This window comes from Eulemur rufifrons, chromosome 2, assembly GCF_041146395.1.
Source record: "Eulemur rufifrons isolate Redbay chromosome 2, OSU_ERuf_1, whole genome shotgun sequence".
Classification (NCBI taxonomy): Eukaryota; Metazoa; Chordata; class Mammalia; order Primates; family Lemuridae; genus Eulemur; species Eulemur rufifrons.
In genome coordinates, this window is record NC_090984.1 from 95147204 (window position 1) to 95165950 (window position 18747).

The window sequence follows — 18747 nt, forward strand, 5'->3', positions numbered from 1 at the left end:
CAGCTCATGTCAAATCAAACAGTACTAAAAATCTGACACCTGCTGTGGCCCCTCAGTTGCCTCATCTAAATGCAAGTTGTTCTTGATTATAACATAACAAAATAAAAAGTTACCTTCTTACTCTAAAATGGGAATGTGAGTATTTTTCTTAGATTAGGAAAGAAAAGTAGTACTATGAAGTCCTCTTAATTCATTAGCATTTATTAGTACTCCCAAAATGCAACAATTGTCTCAAAGCAAGCCTTTTAGTAAAACACTGATACATATTGAAGGGGGGAAAAGGCTACTCACTTCCTACATGTCTGCAGAGAAAGCTCTGTGAATGAAATACTGCATGCTGATCTGAACACAAGAACATGACTGTTACTCTTAGCAGTAAATTAGTAATAAAAAAGGAATGACTTATTTTTCAATCACTTTACTATTTATACTATAGTCACATTTCAATTGGCAGAACTGCTCTCATTACACACAAGACAGACCTGTCATGCAAGGAAAGGTAAGTGCAGGTTTTCACAAAGCTTGAGAAAGTAAGTACCACAGTAACACAAGGACGGCTGCAGCAATCTCAGACACCAGCGCCAAGGTTTGCAAGTGGGTAGGAACAAAGGCTGCGCCACAGTAGTTGGCCTAAGACCACTAGTGTTTCCTAAGGGGTATTTCCTATTATGCTTGGTAAGCAGATCACATGTAACACAGATGTAAACGGAGTAGGGTAACACTTCTGCAGAGTAAATTCTTGAAAAGGTTTTACAAAGCTCTTTCATCTGTGATAAATGGTTGCTGCAAAAGTAATCCCATAAATAGACATCCAGGTAAATTTTACAATCAGTGAAAGAAATTCTTAGGCCAAAAAATAAATAGCCACACAAATCAAACCTACACACCGTGAATTAAAATGGAGCCAGTGTTAGGGTTTCCAAAAGAACCAGAGCAGGAAAAATTATTCAAACAGAAGATCCTCGTCCTTCTCTTCAGCCAGAAGATTAGCAGGCTCCATGACCTCTCCAGCTGCTCTGCGTTTTTCCAAGTCCTTCTCAGATTTTTCCTTGAGAATCTTTTTCTTCTCCTGTATTTTCTTTAACCTGTAAAATAAAGGGGGGAATTTTCTGAATACTGTTTCAGTATTAAGTAGGTTTGATTTCTTCTAGTTTTGCAACAAGTAAACACCTAGAACAAAATTTGATACTTCCATTAAGTTAAATTTTGAAATACATTCCCTAATGGAACAGATTTTGAGCACTTAGGCACATTCAGGCATTTATTAAAGTTTTGGATCACCACAACCCTGAACATCACTGAAGAATAAAAACTAACCTTTGATAATTAACATTATAAATCATAATCAGATGCCAACTCAAGGTCTAAGACTACCATGGCTTCCCTAAATGCTCCTACTTTCACCTACCTTCCACTTCTCTAAACCAGGTATACAGACCCCTGTACACCACCAATTTAGTACTTATTTATCCCAACTGGTTCTAAATGTTCATAACCAATTAATGGACACACATCATTTCTCTCTCAAGTACTGTGCTAATTTCTCTAATGTTGTGATTTATACTACTTGGTAATGTCCCTAAATACTTTATATCTTCTTAACATATTCAACATGCAATACATTATTTGTTGATTAACTGTTTAACTCCAGTTTCTCCCCTCAGTTTTTATGTAGGAGACACCCAATCCAAATCATCGTTTCATTTTAAAGAATAATCTAGTCTAACAGTTTCTTTGAAAGGCCTAAGTTTTTGGAAATGCCATGCTTTAGGTATATGCAAAACTTGACACAGATTTGTCTCTATGGCTTTTGGCAATATTACTACTTATCAGAATAAAATACAGGCTATGCTAATTCTAAAGAACATAACTAGTCACTCAGCAAACCAAGCTTTTGGAATATGGAAAACAAAAAATGATCAATAACTGTCAAATTCAACAAACCTATAGAATTCTTCTCGCTCTCTCTCATCCAGCTCTGTGATGATATAAGCAAGGGTACGTTCGATCCGGGGAATGATGACTAGAGTTTAAAAAAATATATATACATATATGTGAGAACTTCACACCCCCTTTTTGCAAATTACCAGTGCTCATTTGTATAATAGTTATTTATTTTCTAATTATAAAATTAATGTACATTTAACGTAGAGAACTTGGAAAATAAAACACAAAGAAAAAATTTAAATGGAGTATAATCCCACCACCCAAAAGTAACTATTGTAAATATGTTGGTGTGTGCCCTTCTAGTGTTTTTTCTATGTACAGATAACACTGGACCACAACAGATACAACGTTGAATATGCTAAATATATGAATATATACAACACTGAACCACAGATGTTACTTTAAATATAACAATAATCAACTGTTAAAAAATCAAGCAAAGAGAGTGTAATAAATTGAGTTTTATGTCAGTCATTATGTTCCACTTTACATAGAATTTGCCTAGTCTGCTTCTAGAATGTGAACTCAGTGAGGGTGAGAACTATTATCCTTACCCAATTTGTTTTGCTTGCAGTTTCATGTATAAGGCCTGGCACTAGCAAGCAGTCAAGAAATGTGTTTTTGAGTTTTTTAAAAAATGACATAACTTCCTCACTAATACTAATATAGCCCCAAGCAAAGGAATTTCTTTGCTTCAAATTTTGCTCCTTTCTTACCTAAAAATTGAATTAATGTTTCTTTAATGAAAACAGCTTGAGCAAAAAGCACTGTCAACACTAAGCAGTCGTATTTTTTAAGTGTGATAAAAGAGATGGAAAATAAATGCATCAAATGGGAAAACTCCTTTTTAGAAATCAAGGAGAATGGCCTAAAGGAGAGAGATTTAAAGCTGAATATTTAATGACTCAAAAAGATATATAGCTCAACCATTAGAAAAAACTGAAGAAAACACTAAGACTCTTGAGAAATTGTTTCTACCCTTTATTAACTGCATGAATAACCAGAAATGAATAAAACATTCCATTATGTTAACTCACCACTTTCCTCTGTAACTCCCCCAAATCATACACATACTTCTATCAAAGCACTTCATAACACTTTTTGTACCATGGACACACTTCTCTTTGCATTGTGGGCAGGGGCAATATCTTATTCACCTTTCAACCTTCCATACAGTGCCTGAGTCCCAGCAGCTGCATGACAAGTGAATGAACAAAGCGCCTCACAGCAGCTTACACTCACCGTGTTCAATGGCATTTACACGCCTGTTGGTTATCTTAATGGCTTCATCCAAAGTAACAAAGGAAGTCTAAAAGAAGAGGACAAATAAACAATGTAAGCACAAAGTCTTCCTAATCATGCCCTGATCACTTGGCTCCACTCAGACTGTACTTGTAGAAAACATTTGGGAACCAAGACGACTTTTCAGCATGCTTAAAAAACAAAATTCTTGTGAGATCACCATAGAGCTAACACTTTTTGCATGCTATTATAATTTATTTACTTCCAACTCAAGTAAAGGCATAAAAATGACAAGAAGAAAGAATCATGCACTAATAACCTAGAAATATATTAACTGGCCACAAAAGGAAAAAACTGGCCTTCCTGCACAAACCATGTTATGCTTGCAATTAAATCTAGTATTGACTGTTGCTGTTCCCACCTAGCAAAGAGTGAAACCATACCATTGCACATACATTTTGTTAGTAATAAAAAGTAGGGACAATGGTGCAAAAGCAACCATTTCAGAAATCAAAACATTAGGCTTGTCACATATAGGACCATGGAAAGAGTTGAAAGCACAAAGTATAACATGCTCTGACTCAAGACCTAAATCTCCTCCACTCGACCATTCAACATCAAACTGCAGAAGTTCTCTAGCTCCTGTGCTACTTACCTGCAGTGAAGCTAATTCCACCAGTAGTTCCACGGCTTTGGCATAATTCCTCTTTAATTTAGCCAATTGTTCCCCACCTCTGGCTAAACCAGTCAGTTCATAACCTGAAAGAACGAGTCAGACAACATTTGTAATTACAGTGTAAACAATCTTCCCCATAAAATTCCCAAAAAGAAGAGAATTCAGACTAATACCTAACATGGAAAGACAAACGCTCTAACTCCTGTTAAATGCATACATGAAGCACCCATCTCACTCCCAAAATATTGTAGGAGTTGGCTGCTAAATGAAGTTTTCCACGAGGATACTATTCTAAATATTGCTAGAGGAGAAGCCACCAACCTTTACTACACCAGCTCGCTGGAGCAGCCAATGCCCGCTACTTCCCTTTGGAAATCTCACTTCCTGATGCCCACAGTACAGTGACACTCTCTGTCAACAGGAGACTCTCTAAAATGTTCTACTTCATATGAGCTGTACCTAATATTCCATATGATTTAATTAAATATATGAACCAATGAAATATGAGTGCCAAAAGAAAAAATATTGTTTCTATAAAAAAAAAAAGTTAATTGCTTTGAAAAGAATAAATGTGTGTTACTACCAAAAAAAATGCCCTCAAATTAGGAATGGAATGGGTGAGACAATTACAAAAAACTGGGAGTGGGCTATAAAAATCTAGAAAGACTCAGCATTCAAATAGCATCATAGGGGGCTTCCACCACCACTTCAGTCAGCGCTGCAGGGACATGGACTCATCCTGTGGCTACAGGTACAATGTTCCTGACCACCCTCCTCTGCCACAATCGCATTTCTCTAAGGCAGTGGGGATCAGGGAAGCATCTGCAGCTGTAGACCATGCAGAGAACCACTCATGGCCAAGCATGCCCTACCTGACCAGGGGACAGGAGTACAGTAGTGCTACTGAGGTACCGTTGGCAGAGGCTTGAAAGCAGCCAACACTTTCAAGTTCCCCTGACATAGATTTGCTATAGACCAGGTCAAGCATCACAATGTCAACAAGAAATAGTCCTAACCCTGAGGCATCACCTTTACAGATCACAGGGCTGCCCTGTCTACCTGGTCTGGTACTGAAAAACTAGCTTCTATAAAAATGTGAGGGCCAGGCACGGTGGCTCGCGCCTGTAATCCCAGCACTCTGGGAGGCCGAGGCGGGAGGATAACTTGAGCTCAGGAGTTTGAGACCACCCTGAGCAAGAGCGAGACCCCGTCTCTACTAAACATAAAAAGAAATTAGCCAAACAACTAAAAATAGAAAAAATTAGCCAGGCATGGTGGTGCATGCCTGTAGTCCCAGCTAACCAGGAGGCTGAGGCAGGAGGATCACTTGAGCCCAGGAGTTTGAGGTTGCTGTGAGCTAGGCTGATGCCACAGCACTCTAGACCAGGCAAGAGAGTGAGGCTCTGTCTCAAAAAAAAAAAAAAAAAAAAAAAAAGTGAGGCTTTGGACCAGAGTCTTATTAAAACAAAAATAAACATAGTAGTGAGTATATACAATATCTGGGGCTCTAAATAAACTAGTACTTAAAGGAATAATCACTGTCCTATTGTTTCTTGTTTCTTTAGCCTGATAGGAAGATATCAGGGATTTCCTGGGTCACAGATGATATAAAATATATTTTGAATGAAATAATGAAAGTTACAATAAAGCTACAAAATATGATGTGGGGTACATGCTCATGATATATTTGATGGGGACTTTATCATGCAACATTAGTTTGCTTACCTTCTATCAAGAATAATTGGCTAAACTTAAATAGCAATATGAGCTTTTTCAGTTAAACATACTCCTAAAAATAGCATTTTCTTTTGGGATTTGACTCCTAAAAAAGGGTATTTAAATTAAGTAAAAGGTATTTATCAGAACTGTTACATGAAGGTGTGTTTTCTTAAGTAGCTTTCTTGAAATACAATTTAACATATCATACAATTCACCAGTTGAAGATGTCTGCTTTTTAAAATAACCTTTTTCTGAATAAAAATAGCCAAGCACTTTGTGTTACCAAATACAGCACCCTATACAGTTGGGACTATTTTATATGTGGGAAAACACTTAAGGAACTTATCCAGAGTCACACTGAGTAATGAGAGAAACTTGGATTTGAATTTCTGTATAATACAGAAATCTTGTGAACTGCTATCTATGTGTTTAATAGAAAATTTGCAAAATATATAGAGGAAAAAATAATTCAATCCCATTACCCACTGAGATAATTTCTCATTAATAACATAATCTTCATTCATATACATTTTCTCTTTCGATCTCTTCTATACTTTTTGAAAATATATTGGAATTATAGATATATAGAATATGGAGCCAAAAGGGCTAACATTTAAATATTCTGATGCCAAATAGCTTTTCAGAAAGATTATACAAACTCCATAACTAATGTATGGGAGTGGCAATCTCATTTTCCAGCACTGAATATTCTTTCTCATTAACAAAAATAATATATTGTTAATTAGATGATAGACATTTTAATATCTGCAATAAGTATGTATAGGCCATGGTAGAAACGGACTGATTTTTTTTTTTTAATTCATTGTACCTAACAAAGTTCCTGACATATAACAGAGATTTCACAATTGAATAGTTTAACCAAGCTGAACTATCTTACTAATACGTCATATTCTTATTGGTGTATTATTACTCACTGAATGTTTTTTGTTGCTCACAGAAATGTCTCTGGGCAATTTATTATCTCTTAACTTTTATTTTTATTCCTGGAAATAGCGACAGCTGGTGCTGTTTAGGAGAAAAGTGAAGGAAGAGGGCCTAGGGAACTGCTTAAGACCAGAACTGCTACTTCTATTGCTCTGATCTATCTATACATAGGCCAGAAACCTTTGACTTTGGAGTTTGAAAAATGAAAATGGTTAACTTGAATCTTAGAAGACAGTTGAAAAGCAAAAGGATACAAAAATAAAACCTTGAGTTTGAAGAAATGAAGGCAACTCATGAGAAGACAGGCATTTTAATGTATAATTAATCTAATTTTGAAAACAATTTTGTGAAACAGATATTCCACTATACAGAAGTTAAACTGAAGCTTAGACATTTCTGCAACATTCCCAAGTTCACAAAGCTAACAAACAGTAAAGACAGAATTCAGGAATAGGCTTATCTAAAGACCATAATCATTTTAATATAGCATACTAGGTGCTTTAAATAATAGTTCTGTTTTAATTTTTCTTGGCCAAGACACAATGCCGTTTAAAAATTTGAATTTTCTCCTTGAAACACAACTGTTATTACCATAATCAACATAAGTTATCAATCTTTCTTATCAGCAAAGGCTCACTGCCACTTGGAAATGTTTATAATCACAAAAGTAATAAAATCTATCTGTGTCAAAAACAAAACAAATTGCTTCATAGTGTCTAAAATCTTATTCTACTTTAAAGAGACCCAAATCAGAAATTATAAGGCATGCATTATGGTTGCAGTTTATGCAGAAAGATAACACAGAAGTCTAATCAGTGGATTCATACTTAAAGAAAAGGCCTTATATTTTTAAAATGGCAAATAACTGTACATTGATATATTTACAGGTTGAAATAAAAATATTTTAAGATACGTACAATGTTCTATCATTTCCTGCCATAAGACTTCTTTGATGATCAACTATTGTTCTGACTGTGAGAGAGCTCCTAATACTAGAACCTCTGAACTCTAAGGAAGGCCTACTTAGCACCATTTTCCACAACAAGGTTCATTTAAAGAGGAAATGAGATCCCAGAGACACACACTGATATGAAAACCTTCACACTTACTGTCAGTTCCTTCATGGTAATGTTCAAATACTGGCAAAGTAACACCTGTTAAACATAGAAGCATATATGGATTCATAAATATGATCTTGAAGTACTCTTTCTTAATTACTGTTTCCTATGTTTCTTTTTCAACAAATATTCAAAAACCAAGAGGTTAAGTCTGGAATTGTAACTGATATTCAGTTAATGAATTTAGGAACCTGCCTTAAGTGTTCATTTCTATTCAAAAGCCAAATTATCCTGAGTAATAAGGAACCTGGTTGTTAATGGTTTTAACATGTAAAGCAAATCAACTTGTAAGTAGAAGAGAGAAACTGGGACAAGATCTTGCTGTATAAACAGATTAATTTAAAAATATCACCTTTTTTCCCCAAAGGATTGAAGAGTTACCTGCTACATTATCTTTCTTCGCTCGAATTTTCACTTGGGCTCTATTTACATTTTGGATAACTGTGGTGCTGCAGAAAAAGAAAAAGCCTTTAGTTGTGTTTTTAAAAATAAACCTACAAGGACCCATTGGTTATTTTCATCGTTAAATGAGACTAAGAGTGAAATGTTACAATTAAGTATGTTTTCATAATTGTCCTTTTTCCAGAAAAGGAGAAAAATTTGCTGAGAAGGGCCTCAGAGAGCAGAGAATGAACAATATTCAAAACATCAACGGTAAGAAAACAACAGAGAATGATTTTTAAAGTACATGAATTGCTTGCATTTTCAGTCTGACATGTAGTACAGGGATGTGACTTTAGGGGTTTATATTCTGCTAGTGTAATTTGGAGAAAACTTTCCTTCCTTCTAGGTTTGCTGTTCAACTGGTTAAGCGGGCATTCAATTCCTTTACCTTGGAACCTATTATCTAACTTCTATCTGGCTTTGTCTGACTCCCCATGTTATTATCATAAAATAAAAGTGTTTTCCCCATAACCACCCTAAAACATTCATATACCACTTATAAACTGTGGATTTCCTCTCTCTGCTAGAAAATTCAATACAAGCTGTTATCTTACGAGCCTTGGCAAAAATTAAAGTCTGTCACTGCAGGGCCAGGCACAGTGGCTCATGCCTATAATCCTAGCACTCTGGGAGGCTGAGGCAGGAGGATCACTTGAGGTCAGGAGTTCGAGACCAGCCTGAGCAAGAGTGAGAACCTGTCTCTACCAAATACAGAAAAAATCAGCCAGGCATGGTGATACATGCCTGTGGTCCCAGCTATTCTGGAGACCGAGGCAGGAGGATGGCTTGGGCCCAGGAGTTTGAGGCTACAGTGAGCTATGATGACGCCACTGTACTCTACCCAGGGTGACAGAGCGAGACCCTGTCTCAAAAAAAAAAAAAAAGTGTACCACTTCGAAGGGCCCTATTAAGTAACACCTCCCCAGCACTGTGGGAGGCCAAGATTTCCAGACAGAAATCTGTGATAACAGTGGAGGTAAAGCAATGGGGTTAAAAGTGTTCTTCCTTACTATTACTCTATAATTTGTCTTTAATGCTTATATATTTCTAAATTAAAAATAGGTTTTAAATTAAATTATGAATCTGAAAGCATTTTGTTTTTTCAAAACACCCAATTTAGTCTTCTTACCTGAAGTCCCCTGCTGTGAACTTGGCCTCGGCTAGTGAGAAGGCAGCTTCTCTCATTACTTCACCCATCAACATTTTCGTCTGAAAAACCAATAACCAACTGCAGATTCAACAAAGTTTTTTACAAGGAAAATCATATCAAAATTATGTTCCTTTAACAACCATCAGTATTTTATGCCTGGTGTGCATGTAAATATTGGTTTGATAACGATAAAACAAAAATTTCCAATTCTGAACCACTTTGGTTATGGTCACTAACAAAATTGCAAAACTATGAGTTTCATAATTAAAACATTAGAATAAATGCATTAAGAAACAGAAAGCTATGGCCGGGCGCGGTGGCTCACGCCTGTAATCCTAGCACTCTGGGAGGCCGAGGTGGGCGGATCGTTTGAGCTCAGGAGTTCGAGACCAGCCTGAGCAAGAGCGAGACCCCACCTCTACTAAAAATAGAAAGAAATTATATGGACAGCTAAAAATATATATAGAAAAAATTAGCCGGGCATGGTGGCGCATGCCTGTAGTCCCAGCTACTCGGGAGGCTGAGACAGGAGGATCGCTTGAGCTCAGGAGTTTGAGGTTGCTGTGAGCTAGGCTGACGCCACGGCACTCACTCTAGCCTGGGCAACAGAGTGAGACTCTGTCTCAAAAAAAAAAAAAAAAAAAAAAAGAAACAGAAAGCTGAATCTTTACTGAAGGACCTATCTTATTCTTGAATGAGTACATGCTGATTTTCTCAAATTGATCTCTTAAATTCAATGCAGTTGAAGTTAAAATCCTAACGGCATATTGATTAGAAAGTACATCTGGAATATTTCATACTTGAAAATATTCAATAATTTTTTTCAAAGAGAAGAAAAACTAGGTCAGGTGGGTAAGAAGTTGGCATACCAGGTATTAAAAATGTACAGCTACAATAAGGAAATATGTCTGGTATGGGACAGATAAGTCAATGAAACAGACTGAAGGGTTCAGAAACAACTCCAGGTCTATATGGGAATTTAGTACAGCAAAGAGATGTCCACCCACTTACAAAATGACAAAGCTACCTACTTCACATTATTTCAAAAAAAATCCAGACATACTAAAGGCTTTTTTGTAAACCAAAACTATAAAGTAACAAAAGAAAATGTAGTAGACTATTTTCCTAATCTTTTTAGGCCTTTTCTAAGCTTTATATGTAACTCAGAAGCTATATAAAGAAAAAGACTAACAGATTTGACCAAATAAAAATTAAGATATCTTTTTTTAAAAAGTTAAAACAAAAGCCAAATATGTAAAGAAAATACTTTTAGCATTTACACATTAACCAGAACATATATAGGACTTCTACCAAAAAAGGGACAAATTAACCAAGAAAATCAAATTACCAGTATACATATTAATAAAATGAGCCGGCCGGGCACAGTGGCTCACACCTGTAATCCTAGCACTGTGGGAGGCCGAGGCAGAAGGATCGCTTGAGGTCAGGAGTTCGAGACTAGCCTGAGCAAGAGCGAGACCCTGTCTCTACTAAAAAAATAGAAAGAAATTATCTGGACAACTAAAAATATATACAAAAAATTAGCTGGGCATTGTGGTGCATGCCGTAGTCCCAGCTACTTGGGAGGCTGAGGCAGAAGGATTGCTTAAGCCCAGGAGTTTGAGGTTGCTGTGAGCTAGGCTGATGCCACGGCACTCTAGCCAGGGCAAAAAGAGCGAGACTCTGTCTCCAAAAAAATAAAAATAAAATGAGCTCCTCAACCTCACCAATAATTAAAAGTAATGCAAATTAAAATAAGATACCAATTTTATCCTCATAGATTGGCAAAAAAAAAAAAAAGTAATGCCCAGTTAAGAAAAATTTAAGAAAAGAGGCCCTCTCACACATCATTTGGTAGAAATACAAATAAACATAACAATCTTGGCCGGGCGCGGTGGCTCACGCCTGTAATCCTAGCACTCTGGGAGGCCGAGGTGGGCGGATCGTTTGAGCTCAGGAGTTCGAGACCAGCCTGAGCAAGAGCGAGACCCCATCTCTACTAAAAATAGAAAGAAATTATATGGACAGCTAAAAATATATATAGAAAAAATTAGCCGGGCATGGTGGTGCATGCCTGTAGTCCCAGCTACTCGGGAGGCTGAGACAGGAGGATCGCTTGAGCTCAGGAGTTTGAGGTTGCTGTGAGCTAGGCTGACGCCACGGCACTCACTCTAGCCTGGGCAACAGAGTGAGACTCTGTCTCAAAGAAAAAAAAAAAAAAAAAACATAACAATCTAGAGGGCAATTTGGTATTTATCTACCAAAAATTTAAATGAATATATCCTTGGATCAATATTGTAAGATTCTTTTTAGAGAAATGCTAGCATATACACACATAAGGATTTTAGAGTCCCCTCCCCTAAATGGTAAAACTATACATTCATCAATAAAGAGTTAAATTCCATTATCCACGCAATGGAGTACCATGTAGCTATTACAAAGAATGAGACAGATTTTTACGTACAGACAGTCCTCGACTTAAAATGGCTCAATGATTTTTTGACTTTATAGTGGTGAGAAAACATACTTTGACTTACAATATTTTCATTTTATGATGAAAGGTTTATGAGGATATAACCTCATCGTAAGTCAAGGAGCACCTCTATTACAGTACAAAGCTGTACATGTTCTAGTGAGGGAATAGGGAAGGGGGAGAGGAGAGAGAAAGAAGTGTTACAGAATTTTATATATGTATATAACGATTGCCTGTGTATTAGTAAAAACATTTATGTGTGTATACATGATACTCTTGGTATGTACTTTACAAAAGCAATAGTTTTTGTACATGCTACCAAAAAGACAAAAAAAGGACTGAAAGGCCACACACCAAAGTATCAAGAAGAATACCTCTAGGAAATGAGAGAAGGCTCACTTGAAGGAAAAGAGAGGGTATGGGAGAACTTTTACTTTTTCACATATTTCTGTATTCACACTTCATTTATCCAAAAAGCAGTGAATTAAATAAAAACTACTATGTGCCAGCACTATTCTTGACACTGAAAATGTAGTGCTGAAAAGATAAAGCTCCTGCTCTCATGGAACTTACATTTTCTAGTGGGGGGAAATAGATAAGAAAATTATCATGCAGTAGTACATGCTGTGATAAAAATTAAATAAGGAGATGTGACAGGCCGGGCGCGGTGGCTCACGCCTGTAATCCTAGCACTCTGGGAGGCCGAGGCGGGTGGATCGCTCAAGGTCAGGAGTTCGAGACCAGCCTGAGCAAGAGCGAGACCCCGTCTCTACTAAAAATAGAAAGAAATTATATGGACAACTAAAAATATATATATAGAAAAATTAGCCGGGCATAGTGGCGCATGCCTGTAGTCCCAGCTACTCAGGAGGCTGAGGCAGGAGGATCCCTTGAGCCCAGGAGTTTGAGGTTGCTGTGAGCTAGGCTGACGCCACGGCACTCACTCTAGCCTGGGCAACAAAGTGAGATTCTGTCTCAAAAAAAAAAAAAAAAAAAAAGGAGATGTGACAGAAGTAAATATGGTGCTCACTTCAGATTGGGTGATCAGGAATGGCCTCCCTGAGACTAGAATGGCCAAAGGAGACAGTCATAAGTTCTGAGAAAAATCATTTCAGGCCTAAGAAAGAGATACTAAAAAAGCCCTGGAGGGGGACATCAGCAAGAGTGCTCCAAGTAAGGTCAGAGAGGCAGGCAGGGACCAGATCAGATCAAGTAGGACTTTGCAGGCAACATTAAGGAGTTTAGATTTTATTAAATGAACTACCTGAAACTTGTTACACTTCTAATGGTATTTTTACTTTTAAAAGAAAAAAAAATAACTTAAAAATTACAATGCCAAGGGCCATGCTAGATTTTCCTTAGATATTTCCAAAATAAACACTCTTTTAAGCAAAGTTCATTCTACCTCTATTATCTTCTTTAGGATCTGTCGAAATCGAAGAGTTAAGGCATCAGATTTTTTCTTCAGGAGGTTTCGACCTGTCTGTGCTCCTTTTAAACGAGCCTTCATGATGGTCTGTGCCCTATGTAGACGTATAAATAGAGTTAAGACATTTATTCTCACTCTTTAAAAGACAAGAAAACTACCTCCCCAACACAGTGTTAAAATTATCCTTTATTTTTTTGATGTAATGAGAGTGAAAACATATAGCATTTGTACCTGACAGGTTTAACTGGTGCTATGGTTTGAAAGTGTCCCTGAAACTTCATGTATTGGAAACTTAATCCCCAATGCAACAATGTTGAGAGGTGGGGCCTTTAGAGATGATTAGGTCACACAGACTCTGCCCTCATGAATGGATTAATGTACTAACTATCGTGGTAGTTATGGTGGTAGTGGGTTCCTTATTGAAGGAGTGAGTTGGTTATAAAATTGAGTCTGGCTAAGCACCATGGTGCCTACCTGTAGTCCCAGCTACTCAAGAGGCTGAGGTAGGGAGGATCCCTTGAGCCTAGGAGTTTGAGTCCAGCCTGGGCGACATAGCAAGACCCTGTCCCTTTCAGGGGTTGGGGTAAAGCAAGTTCAGCACAAAGCACCTTTGGCCCTCTCTTGCTCCCTCTCACCATCTTGTCTTCTACCATGGGAAGTCACAGCAAGAAGGGCCTCACTCGATGGGGCCCCTCAATCTTTGACTTCCCAACCTCCAGAACTATGAACCAAATACATTTCTTTCCTTTTCCTCTTTTCCTTCCTTCTCTTTTTTTTTTTTGCTGAGACAGGGTTTTGCTCTATCGCCCAGACTAGAGTGCAGTGGTATGATCACAGCTCACTGCAACCTCCAACTCCCAGGCTCAAGCAATTCCTGGATTAGCTTCTCAAGTACCTGGGACTACAGGTGCATAACACCATGCTAGGCTAATTTTTTAATTTTTTTATGGAGACAGGGTCTTGCTGTGTTGCTCAGGCTGGTCTCCAACTCCTGGCCTCAAGTGATCCTCCTGCCTTGGCCTCCCAGAGTGCTGGGATTACAGGCTCATATACTTATTTGATTTGTAAGTTAAAATATCTATGCTTCAGTTTCCATTAGAGGTATATTAAGGCTCTTTTAAAAATCTATACACTAATATATATCTAGATTTCAAAAATAATTACCTTCAGGACCAATAATTCCACTTTGAGGAATTTATCTCACAGATTTAGTCCCACATGTGCACAAAAACATGTACAAGTTTGAGTACTCCAGCCTTACTTGTAATAACAAAAGGATGAAAACAAGCTAAATGCTAAATAAATCATGGTTTGCCATACAATGGAATGATATGCAGCCATAAAAAAAGAGGAAGGTAGATTTGTATGTGCTGCCCATATTTTATTGTCTTACTTATACAAAGTAAGGGAAGCATGTGCTTATATAGATGCAGAGAATAGTTCTAAAGAGGATTCATATAAACTGGTAACAGTTTCTTTTGGGAAATAGAGCTGAGTGAGAAATATGGATTTTTTTTTACTACTATATTTTGTTTCTTATGAATTTTTTTACCACAACCATTTATTACATCTTCTATTAAAAGCATGGCATCAAAGTATTTTGATATCATCAATCTAGACCCTGCTACCATTTTATTAATTTGTAAATGACTCTGGGTAATAAATGACACATATAAGATTCCTGAAAACTGACAAGCTAAACTTACACTGATGTCTTCTCATCTCCTTATTTTAATTTTTCCCCCATTAGAATCCCCAATACCAAAGTCAAGCAAGCAATGGCAGAAATTGGCATTTCTGTTCTTGTTGCCATATGCCAGATAAAATTTAATAATGGGAAAAAAGTGCTTGGGTAATAAACCCTCAATTGTACAACCTAGGCACTTACACTGATTTCTCTAAGAGGGCCTAATTTCACATGACCAGTGTCATAAAGAACTGCAAAATAGCATGTATTTTTAAAAAGTTTTTTTATTTTAGAATATTACGGGGAAAATAGCACAATGGACCTTTTGGCCAAATTATTAGATTATACTGAAATCTATTACCATACAGCTAAGGTCACTGGGACAATTCTATAGCTGGAAGAGACTTTACACATTAATTTAAAAATTAGGAAAATGAGGCTCAGAAAAGTAAAATAACTTTCTCATAGTTATTCAGTCAAGAAAAGGCAGGGCAGGAACTTGAACCACATTTCTGACTCCAGTAACTTGCTCAAACTAAGACTCAAACCTAGGTCCACTGTACCCCAACAATGTGTCACACTACCTCCCCTTAAAGATGCCAAGCAGCAGCAGATGAAAGTTTCTCTCTTTGAAAAGTTGACCATTAGTGGCTGACACTGCACTCACTGGCCTCACCAGAGGTCTTATCAAGTGCAGCTGGTTTAGTTTCCAGCCTGAGCAGGAGCTATCCACCCCAATGTGTATATTTAACATACCATATTGGTGACACCAAATACCAGAACTTAGGCTGAAAGAGCTGGAGCAAATTTAAGTCAAATTCTAATACTGCAGATTCCAGCAAGTTTATAGTAGAAAGGTGAACTGGTTGATAAAATTGAATTTACCATGCTAATTTTAATTTCCTCCTAAGTGATGGCACCTCTGTGAAATGGGCAGATTTTAAGTCTAAGAGTGACCTGCCCAAGCACTTACAGCTAGTATGTGGTAGAACCTGAATTTGACTGACTTCTGTTGACTCCAAATCTTCCATGCCTCCTTTGCTTCCACTCTAAAATTGTTTTGCTTTCACTGGTACATGTGAAAGCAACATTTCACAAAATACTGTAAAGTGGAACTGTGAAACAGAAGTCACTAGTGTATTTTCTAGCCTAGGACTTTTAAAACCTGTTCTTTTACATGGTTCAGAGCTGCTCAGCCATACAAAAAATGTTTGACCTTCAACTAGGACAATGACTTTGCTTCCAGCTGAATCAAAAACATCTGACTATATGACAAAGAACCTGCTGTCTGGTCTTAAGAACAACGTTCAGAGAAGCGATTACTTCCTGCACCTGATTTTCCTCTCAAACAGTAAGCTCAGTGCTCTTAAATAGCAGTTTTCACCTTCACAACCTATCATTTTTCTTGTCTCAGTCCAAAGAAGTCCATTTTTCCCTCTTAGTAAAAGTTCCAAAGTAAAAAAAAAAAAAATGTTAACATTCTGACTACTGTCAAAGATAAACACAGACAGACATTAGTTAAAGTGGTGAAAACAGATCTTTATTCAGCAAACCACTGACAGTAGGGGGAAAAGCTGAGCTCAATTCTGATTTGTGCAGAGGCGACTGGGCATTTTTAAGAGAATGAGGGAGAGAGTGGACCGGCAGGCCTCAAGAACTGTTAGAGAAGTGAAAAATACAAAAGGTTGGTCAGTGTAAATGCCTGCTAGCTGGCAATTATGAAGTTAGGATTCTATCCTCCCAAAAAGTGGGAGACAGAGGCCTTGTCCATGCTGATGATTACATTTCAAAGGAATAGCTGTCAGGTCCTTGAGAGAGAGACTTTTGAGTTGGAAGAGATACATGTTCATAATTGTTAGCCTGTTGAGTAAATGCTCTAAAAAAGGAAGGTCAGGGTTCTATCAATCGGGTGTTACCTAGCACAAATAGTAAATCCTTCTGGAAGCTTTGAGCTTTTTTAGGCAGGCATTTTAATGAGGAACTGGGGTCATGCTAGGGACTGGACCTCATGCTGCTAGAAGCCATGATAGAGTCTGGATGTCTCTCAGTGCAGAGGTTTTGACTGAGTCATTATGTGCTGGGAATTCTGCAGTTGTCACGACTCGGGAGTAGTCCTGACTCTTATTTATTTCACAGGTATTGCCTTTCTCCACAACTAGCTTGCTTCTTACTTAGTACAAACAGCTATTAGAAAGTTAGCAGGTGAAAGTAAAAAACAAATTTAAAAAACATTTCAGTAAGGACTGTAGTCACCCTGGCAGAGATAGAAATCTAGATTTCAAGTGTGAATGTAACTGTCTTACTTTAAGCATCCTCATACTCTCTCTGAGAAAAATGCCAGGATGAGGAAAAAATAATAGAACACCCCCACAGAGATCAAAACTGATTTTCTGCTTCTTCATGGGAGACAAAGAAAAGGAGAAGGAGAACACAAATAACAATCTTTATTCTCCACAAGTTGTTACACACATTTAGGAAAATTTCAAAATTTTCTTTACAAACTGGCCAAACACTTACAGGCATAGGCCATTTCTCCTGACAAAGAATTCAGGCCAAAAGAAAAAAGCAGCCCACAACTGAGCAGATTCCAAGGCATAAAATCATTCAAGAAACATTTTTTGTGGATCTCCTATGGATTAATAATCAAGACACTCTGTCTCATCCTGAACAGAGCCTACAGTCCAGTGGGAAAGATCTGCAAACAAATATCCACTTTACAATGTGATGAGTGATATTAACAAGAGTTCTGAACAAGATGCAATGGTGAGAGCAAAAGGAGCGCCTCAGAAACACAGGGGTGTCTTCCCACAGCAAGCGTTATTTGGTGGAATCTTGGAAAATGAGTAAGGGGATACAAGATTAAATCCAACGTTCATGCTAGGGCGATTCGATTCAATCCCTACTTTGGCTTAGGGACCTCTTCTATATGCTTCTCATCACGGTAAACTGCTCAGAGCATTTATTAAATATCCTTAGCTTTTCCGTCTCCTCCACCTGTGAGCTCTGTGAAGGCAGAGGTGGCGACGGCTCAGTTATATAAATCCAGTGCCAGACTCAATAAAGGTATTGGAATGAATGACTCCATTAATGAATAAAGACAGGGGACCTCCACAAAAGTCAGCAGGCCGGGAGCCCTTTCCTATGGACTAGGATGGCTCTGTCCAGCCTGATTCACTCAGGAGGAATGTGTGAGGGGGCCGTCGGAAAGCTTCGCCCCGGACTCACGAAAAGACCTGGGGAAAGCTCAGGATTGGCCCAGGAAACAGGGAACCTCGCTGGTGGCCCACAGTATGGCGACACCGCGCTCCAGGCAAGCGTTCCTAAACCTATGAGCACCACTCATCCAGTCTTTTACTTACATTCGCGAGGGGAAGATTTCAATTCGGTCTTTGCCCGACATTCTGACGATCTAAGGTCCCCGTCTGGGCAATCGTGGCTACCACAACTCCAGTACTGGCCGCCACAGTGGCTTCCACCAGGTGAGTCAGCAGATTGTGTCACCTGACCCCTTAGGTTGCTAAGAGGCACCAGGCATACTCATTTTTCACTTCCGCTTCCTGTTGTCACGCGAGTGGGAAGGCTGAACGGAAGCGATGCCCGGATGTGGAGAAGCGCGCCCCCGCGGAACCGCCCCTCACTTCCGGTTCACCTCCCAACCTCTCCCTTTCCAGCTCCCCGGCGGCTGCGCAAGGCGCTGCACACACGTCGGGCCAAAGAATAGGAGAGAAGAGTACACGCCTTCTCCTCCATCACTTTTCGTCTTTGGTCACAGCGCCATCGCATGGTTGACTAAAACTTTGAGCGAGGATTCACTCTTCAGGGATAAGGAATCAGAACCCTTTCTCCTCCTGGCGCCTTGAAAGTTACTTAGTGAAAACTAAAGATAGCGAGAAACAGTACTTTTCGGGTCTTCCTAT

At 38.3% G+C, this 18747-nt stretch overlaps 1 protein-coding gene across 1 annotated transcript; it reads right to left on the minus strand.

Annotated features, from left to right (window-relative positions):
* Positions 1 to 180: 180 nt before the first annotated feature.
* Positions 181 to 18356, minus strand: ATP6V1D (ATPase H+ transporting V1 subunit D). Its single transcript, XM_069465060.1, has 9 exons — positions 18190 to 18356; positions 13120 to 13237; positions 9221 to 9300; positions 8029 to 8096; positions 7639 to 7683; positions 3845 to 3948; positions 3190 to 3256; positions 1945 to 2023; positions 181 to 1085 (listed from the first exon to the last, which is right to left on the minus strand). Exons 1-9 carry the CDS (start codon positions 18228 to 18230, stop codon positions 944 to 946), a joined length of 744 nt encoding a protein of 247 aa, XP_069321161.1. The 5' UTR covers positions 18231 to 18356; the 3' UTR covers positions 181 to 943.
* Positions 18357 to 18747: the final 391 nt, after the last annotated feature.

Excerpts from the sequence above, each read along its gene's own strand:
- ATP6V1D (XM_069465060.1), bottom strand. The coding sequence starts at position 18,230 with ATGTCGGGCAAAGACCGAATTGAAATCTTCCCCTCGCGAAT. Across the intron at positions 8,097-9,220 it reads TTCACAGCAGGGGACTTCAG|CACCACAGTTATCCAAAATG; the intron begins GTAAGAAGACTA and ends CTTTTTCTGCAG. Across the intron at positions 3,257-3,844 it reads TGGAATTAGCTTCACTGCAG|ACTTCCTTTGTTACTTTGGA; the intron begins GTAAGTAGCACA and ends CTCTTCTTTTAG.